The sequence below is a fragment of the Dipodomys ordii genome, unplaced genomic scaffold (assembly GCF_000151885.1).
Source record: "Dipodomys ordii isolate 6190 unplaced genomic scaffold, Dord_2.0 Scaffold7, whole genome shotgun sequence".
Classification (NCBI taxonomy): domain Eukaryota; kingdom Metazoa; phylum Chordata; class Mammalia; order Rodentia; family Heteromyidae; genus Dipodomys; species Dipodomys ordii.
Genome location: NW_012267223.1, coordinates 2,101,825 through 2,109,328, shown reverse-complemented (window position 1 = coordinate 2,109,328; position 7,504 = coordinate 2,101,825). Strand labels below are relative to the sequence as shown.

Sequence of the window (7,504 nt, the reverse complement as noted above, 5' to 3'; positions counted from 1 at the left end):
CGGCGGCGGCGCCATGGGAGCTCCGTCGTTGCCTGCGGCCTGGCAGCTGTACCTCAAGGACCACCGCCTCTCCACGTTCAAGAACTGGCCCTTCCTGGAGGGCTGCTCCTGCACCCCGGAGCGGGTGAGCCGGCCCGGCCTCCCGTTCTCCCCCCAGGTCCGCCCCGCCGCCCGGCCCGGCCTTCCCGGGGCCCCTCGCGGCTCCGGCCTTCCCGGGGCCCCTCGCGGCTCCGACGGCTCCGGACGCCCCCTCGTCGGGGGCTGCCCGCCCCGCGGTGGCCGCCACTCCCGTTCTAACTGCTGTTTCTTGCAGATGGCCGAGGCCGGCTTCATCCACTGCCCCACCGAGAACGAGCCTGACTTGGCTCAGTGTTTCTTTTGTTTAAAGGAGTTGGAAGGATGGGAGCCCGATGACAACCCCATGTGAGTCCTCCCGGACCAGCCTCGGTGGGGCCGCCTGGGTACCCTGGCTCCCACCGGAAGCCTTTCGTGTGAACTGGGCGTGGGGTTTGAGTTTCTCGGGTGATTCTGCCTAACCTTACCTACACCTTAGCCAGCTGTTGGGGACAGCTTCATTTTCATGCACCTAGCCAGATGTGATTTGAATGTTAAAGGCCCATCCCTAGAGAGTGTTTGGTGCCATTTGAAACTCCAGCAGGATACAGGACCTACTTCTGGCCTGTGGGTTCCCAGGAATCCGCGCGCATGCGTGCTGCGGGTTGAACTCAGGGCCTAGGCACAGTCACTGGGCTGTTTTGCTCAAGAATAGCATTCTACCACTTGAGCCACAGCTCCACTTCCAGCTTTTTTGGTGCTTAATTGGAGATAAGAATCTTATGCACTGGGTGGGTGTCAAACCTTAATCCTCAGATCTCAGCCTTCTGAGTAGTAGGATTACAGGCGTAAGCCACCAGCGCCCAGCTCTGGAACTTTTATTAATTTACTTACTCATTGACTTGTTTTTTTGTGCTGGTACTAGGGCTTGAACTCAAGTTCTTGGACTTCCAGCAATTTCTGCTCAGGGCTAGCACTCTGCCACTTGAGCCACATCTCCAAGCTGGCATTTTTCTAGTTAACTGGAGCCTCTCAGAGTTTTCTGCATGGGCTGCTCCCCTCTCTCCCCCCATCTCCCCCTCTCTTTTTGGTTGTGGGGCTTGAACTCTCTGCGCTGTCCCTAAGCACTTTGAACCATAGCACCACTTCCAGTTTTCTGGTGGTTAATTGCAGGTAAGGTGTCTCACAGACTTTCCTGCCCAGGCTGGCCATGAACTGTGATCCTCATATCTCAGCCTCCTGAGTAGCTAGGATTACAGGCATGAGCCACTGGTGCCTGGCACTGGTTTTTCTTTCTATATTCTTTTCTCAGCTTCTTTTTCCTGCCAAAATCGATTGCTTCCACAGCATTAATTCCCCCTATACACACACACACCAGAGGAATTCCCAAGTTGTTTCTCTTGTCAGAAATGTTGTTTCTCCCCTGTTGTGACCAGGTATTGAATGAGATGGCCAGGTGGTTACACCAGAAATCAGTGGGAAACATCAGTATTGTTTCCAAGCATATGACATTTTTCTACTGTAGTTACGTTGCCTGTTCTTTTGTACCTTGTGTGGCTGCCTTTACTTTCTAGTTCTGAGATGGTTACAGTGATGTCTGCTATCAAGGGCTATTCCTTTTGCAGAGAAGGGGGTAAGAAGGAGAGGAAACCCTCCGGGGACCTGCTAAATTCAGCGTTGCTCTGAGCCAGTGCACAATGGGAGCATCCCTGTGAAGTTATTTCCAATGGTTCCTTAAGGACTTTAGAAGGTTTCAAGTCATAATTCTTCTGTGTTTTGAATCATACAGTACTTTTCTGACTTGCTAAGAGACTCTAGATAGAATAGTCTAGCTGCCAGGTTTGAGGAAGCACATACAGAACAGAGTGTGGGGGCTGTGCCTGGCACCTTAGTCTTCAAGCAGGCAGGATGGGCCCTGAGGTGGCTGAGGGTGATGGGAATGGATCTGGTCATGAGCCCTTGCTGTTTTTTTAATTTTTGGTCGGTCACAGGGCTTGAACTCTGGGCCTGCATGCTGTCCCTGCGCTCTTCAGCGCAAAGCAAGTGCTCTGCCGCTTGAGCCACAGCGCCACTTCTGGTTTTCAAGTGGTTTATTAGCAATAAGAGTCTCACAGATTTTCCTGCCCGGGCTGGCTTTGAACCTCGATCCTCAGATCTCAGCCTCCTGAGTCGCTAGAATGACAGGCATGAGCCACCGGCGCCCGGCTGCCCTTGCTGTTTTGCTGACATATGTGTGTATTGGTTTTTCTAGAGAGGAGCATAAGAAGCATTCATCTGGGTGTGCATTCCTTTCTGTCAAGAAGCAGTTTGAAGAATTAACCCTGGGTGAATTTTTGAAGCTGGACAGAGAAAGAGCCAAGAACAAAATTGTACGTATCCTTGGGATACAAACCCTATCCACTAGAAGGACTCATGCAGAGGACTTGTTCTCAAACCCCCAGGGGGAGGGAGAGGGGGAGGGCGAGGGCGGGTGTATGGGACCAAAGGACAGAGAAACAGCTGTCCTGGCGTGGTCTTGGGTTTGGCTGTAGGAAGACCCAAGCTCTTGGGAAAGTTATTCAGTATGTGTTCCTGGGTTGGTGGAGAAACGGCTGTCATTTGGTCACCCTCCTCTTCCTCAGTGATTTGATGTGACTGTGCTTATGTGGGGGTATTGGAACAGAGAGAGGGTTTGGGGCCATATAGAAGAAGCACCATGTTGGGGAAGGGAAGGAGAAGCAGAGGTCCAGCCAGACCCGGAGGACTTCTGCAGCTCTGCTTTGCCCCTTATCCACTGTGGGTTGGGAGAAGGAAGTAACTCTGAGTCACAGAGGGGTGGCCCCAAGAAGCGTGTGTGAGAAGAAGAGTAGTAATTTGTGAGTGGAAGCATAGTTTACATTTTGTGTGAGCATTTACCAAAACTTAATCATTTGTCTGAAGTTCACATCTAATGGGGCAGCCTCTGTATTTGTAAATGCTAAGACAGCCCGAGGCTCTCTGGGAGGCTGGAGACAGCACATGCCACGGCTCTGATTCAGGTCCTGCTTCCATGCAGATCCTCTCGCTTTTGAAGCAACAAAATAGAAGGAGAGTCAATTGGAATGCAGATGAGCTTAGGGAGTGAGCTTAATGTGAAGACACGCAGAACCTTTTTCCTGAACAGTTTGTGAAACTTGCGAGGAAGATTGCGTGAGACGCCAGAGACGGGCAGGCCTGAGTGTGACTAGCAATTCAGTATTGCCTTCTGTTTTTGTTTTATTTTTTTGTCAGTCGTGGGGCTTGAACTCTGGCTTGGGCGCTGTCCATGCACTCTTCAGCTCAAGGCGAGTGCTCTACCGCTTGAACCACAGCACCACTTCCGGTTTTCTAGTGGTTTATTGGAGCTAAGAATCTCACAGAGTTTCCTGCCTGATCTGCCTTTGAACCGTGATCCTCAGATCTCAGCCTCCTGAGTAGCTAGGATTACAGGCCTGGCTTGCCTTCTGTTTTCTAGACAGTGTCTCACAAGGAAGCCCAGGCTGGCCTTAAATTCATGGTCCTCCTGCCTCGGCCTCCTGAGTGCTGGGTTAATAGGTGTGGGCCTACACCTGCGTGGCCACGATCATCTGTACATATCATTAAAGCCGAGTCCCCTGCAGCTGGGCAGGGTGAGAGCAGCAGCAGCAGCAGCTCAGGGGAGGGAAGAGGGAAGCCTTCTGTGCTTGTTCCATCTTTCCATTCTTAGCAAGCAGTTTAATGACAGGACTCGCTCCCTGTGGCCGTGCGTTCCTCCGGCACAGCGCACTGGCTCTTAGGTACTCGAGGATCCCGTTTTCTGCTCGTACGCTCAGGGTGCTTGTGAATATTTTGATTGCCAATTCCTGGGCAGACCCAAGGCGTCCCACTGCTAAACAAGAGCCCTCCTTCTGAGAGCCCCACTCTGGGCCTGAAAGACTCCTCGTTATTTTCAGGCCAAGGAAGCTAATAGCAAGCTAAAAGAATTTGGAGAAGCTGCGGAGAAAGTCCGCAACGCCATTGAGCAGATGGGTGCCTTGGAGTGAGTCCCTGCCACGCCACCTGACCCCACGCAGAGCGACACGCCATGTCCAGGCCAGGAGAATGGCAGCCTTATGAAACTGGACATTATCTCTTTAGTTTTGCTTTTGCTGGGAAGTGGTGCCAGCGCCTCTGCCCGGAAGCCAGGCTCTTGGCTGCCCTGTCCACTTCCCTTGTGCTCTGTGGCTTTGCTGGGTGCTGAGGAAGAGGGCAGTGTCCTGTGGCTGGAGGCAGGGGGAGGGGTGCCCACAGAAGGAGTTTCTGGTCTTAGCATTTGTTTCCAATACGCCTGTTCTTCTGTGAGCCTGGGTGGTGGGGTTAGCCGCTCACTCACTTGACTTTCTAATGGGAATTTTCCTAAGGAGGGTAACGGAATAAATTAATCTTTAAAAAGTGGCCTGGAAACCCTTTCTCTTTTGAGGAAATTGGTTTATTTTGTTTTTTTAAATAACTTGTTTCTATTTTCTGCTGTTTTACAAGGTCATGAATCTAATGAGTTTTAGCTTCAGCCCCAGCACGGAGTAAGTGGGGCTTGGACAGTCATAAAAAGGCTGCTTGGGACCCCCGCTCTTGGCTTGGAGCCCCCTCCCCCTCATCAGGATGCTTGCCTGTGGCGTGGCCGGGCATCCAGAACCACTGTCTCCTTGTCTGCCCCCACATCCTTGTGCATCTTTTTTCGTCTTTTGATAGGTACGTGGATTTCTCTGCCAAGGTAGGGCATCCAGACAAAGCCTTCATCATTTTTTCCGAATGGCTTTCAGTGTGGTTTTCTTGTTTGCAGTGCTGTTTTTCAGAAGAGTACCAGGTGCTGTGGGAAATAAGTGTAATTTCATCCTAAGCTACTGGGAGTAGTAAGCTAGTGGGGTTTCTTCATGTGGCTCCAGAGAGGTCAGGCAGCAGGAGATATCCAGAGGAGCTTGTTCCCAACCAGCTGCGTGAGCCCTGTGGTTCCTGCCAGAGATGAAGGGTAGAGGCCCAGTTTAGAGCTCAGGCCTAGCTGGCTGCTGTGGCAGTAAAGCCTGTTCAGCTGCTTCTCTAGGCCCAGGCAGCCCTAGCTTCCCTAATAGTTACTTCAGCCCAGCCCAGCCCTCCATGCCCAATGCTGTCTCAGTCAGGGACGCAGGGTTGTGCGCTGAACAATATAGGGATTTTTTTTTTTTTTGTCGGTCCTGGGGCACTGGGCCTGGGCACTCTCCCTCAGCTCTTCAGCTCAAGGCGAGCGAGCACTCTACTACTTCAGCCACAGCCCCACTTCCAGTTTTCTGGTGGTTTTTATTGGAGATAAGAGTCTCATGGGCTTTCCTGCCCTGCCCGGGCTGGCTTTGAACCACAATACTCAGATCTCAGCCTCCTAAATAGTGTTACAGGCGTAAGCCACCTGTGCCCGGCAATACAGGGATTTTTGTTCGCAAGAAAGAAGCACTCCTAGCTCAGCCCTCCCCCAAGCTGCTTGTTTTCCATAAGGATGATCTAATAACTGGTCCTGAGGAATGCTTTGTGGAACCCCTGAAGAGAGTGTTGTTGTGTTCCGTTCCTTCGCTCGTGGTCAGCAATGTCAGTCTCTGCTTCCATCCATCCCGGTGAGTTGCAGCTGGCCATCTGACCACCACACTCCCTCTGTTAGGCAACAATATCTGAGGGCTTAATTGACAGCAGTTAATCAAGCCTTGAGCCAAGGATGGCGGTGCACATGTGTAATCTCAGCAGCAGGAAGGTCAGGCAAGAGGATCATTAATTTGAAACCAGCTTGGCATATGTGTTGAGACCTTGTCTAGGGGAGGAAGGGAAGAAAGGAAGGCCCTAACCTCAGGATGTCTTGTTTTAATTTCAAAGGGGAGAGGGGTGTCAGTGGGCTGTGGCCGGGAAGGCTGATGTGGACTGGTGGTGGATTCTAACAGCTGGTCACAGCCCCACGGGCTAGCCTAGGATTCAGCCTCTGCCATCTCCAGTGACTGGAGGCCATAGGGTGTGGTGAGAAGCGCAGGCCTGGCCTGGCTGGGGTGGGCTGGCACGGAAGTACGGTGCGGGAGCTCCTGTTGCCTGCATGTGGCATCCCAGCTGCTGGCTGTCCTGCAGGTTGTTCCTACTTAGAGAAATCATCAGATCTAAAGTCCAAATGAGAAGAGGACGAGCAGCCGGGCAGCCCCCACAAAGGACTTCCTGTCCCAACTGGACAAAACTGAGCGCCAGCTGTGACACAGGTTTTCTGCCTCTGGGCTCCGCATAACAGGACTTGGTGATTTCAGCCAGGTGGGACCAAATGGCCGTGGCCTCAGGGTTGTTTTTCTCTGACTCCCAAGGTGGTGCTGCCTATGTATCGGAGCACCCACTGAAGCCCCACTGCTGTCCACAGGAACTGGAATTCAGAGCACTGCCTCCTGCAACGCAGCCCACAGGACCTCCTTGTCTGAATGAGCAGTAGCAGTGCCCAGCTAGGTGTTACGGGCAGGAGCACAGAGGAAAGGACAGTTCACTGCCTCAGTGGCAGCCGGCAGAATCTCAGAGCCCTGTCCAAGCCCCAGCAAGATGGCCAGAAGGATGGGGTGGGACGGATGCATGGCAGGAGCGGCGTGTGTGCCAGGCATTACTGGTGCACTCCAGCTGTGTGTGGGGAGGGGCACGGGGCCAAGGGCTTCCACCTGCTTCCCTGTGAACCCTGGCAGGTGGCAGCTTTGCTGGGCAGGCCTGTGAGTTCGCATGGGAATGAGACTTGATTGCTTCCTGGTCCCAGCCGCATCTCAGGATAAAAAAGTTCCCAATCTAGCCGGGCGCTGGTGGCTCACGCCTGTAATCCTAGCTACTCAGGAGGCTGAGATCTGAGGATCACAGTTCAAAGCCAGCCGGGCAAGAAAGACCGTGAGACTCCTATCTCCAATAAACCACCAGAAAACCGGAAGTGGCGCTGTAGCTCAAGTGGTAGAGCGCTCGCCTTGAGCTGAAGAGCTGAGGGACAGCGCCCAGGCCCAGAGTTCAAGCCCCACGACCGACAAAAAAAAAAAAAGTTCCCAATCTAGGACCGCCGCCATTTCAGAAAGCTTTAGAATGTTGGGTTCGACTAGAACGGCGCCTCAAGCCAGCTTCACAATGTACTGAGCAGATGTGTGGTTTATTTTCTGTTGTCGGAGGATGCTGGCCAAGTACGGGGAAATTAGCTGTTGGCTAGCGGCTGCCAAGCTGCTCGGAGGGTAATTAAACCAACAGTTTGAGCTGCTTCCCCAGTTTTGGTTGACAGCGGAGTCATGTCATCAGCCTGAAGCAGGAGGCTCGTCTGCCCGTGCGGGGGCCAGCCGTGCTGTCCTCCAGCCGCTGACAGAGGCTACTTACACAGGGGCTAGTAAGAGGACAGGCTTGGATGCAGCCTTGCTTTTTGTCACTGCAGATTGCAATGTCCCTTAGAAAGGCCACTCCAGCCTCTGATTTCACCAGTGGTCTTCTG

General features: G+C 52.9%; 1 protein-coding gene across 1 annotated transcript; it reads left to right on the top strand.

Moving 5' to 3' along the window:
- The first annotated feature begins 6 nt into the window (after positions 1-6).
- Birc5 (baculoviral IAP repeat containing 5) lies at positions 7-4,119 on the top strand. The gene is made up of 4 exons (XM_013038117.1): positions 7-124; positions 314-423; positions 2,306-2,423; positions 3,984-4,119. Exons 1-4 carry the CDS (start codon positions 14-16, stop codon positions 4,071-4,073), a joined length of 429 nt encoding a protein of 142 aa, XP_012893571.1. The 5' UTR covers positions 7-13; the 3' UTR covers positions 4,074-4,119.
- The last annotated feature ends 3,385 nt before the right edge of the window (positions 4,120-7,504 follow it).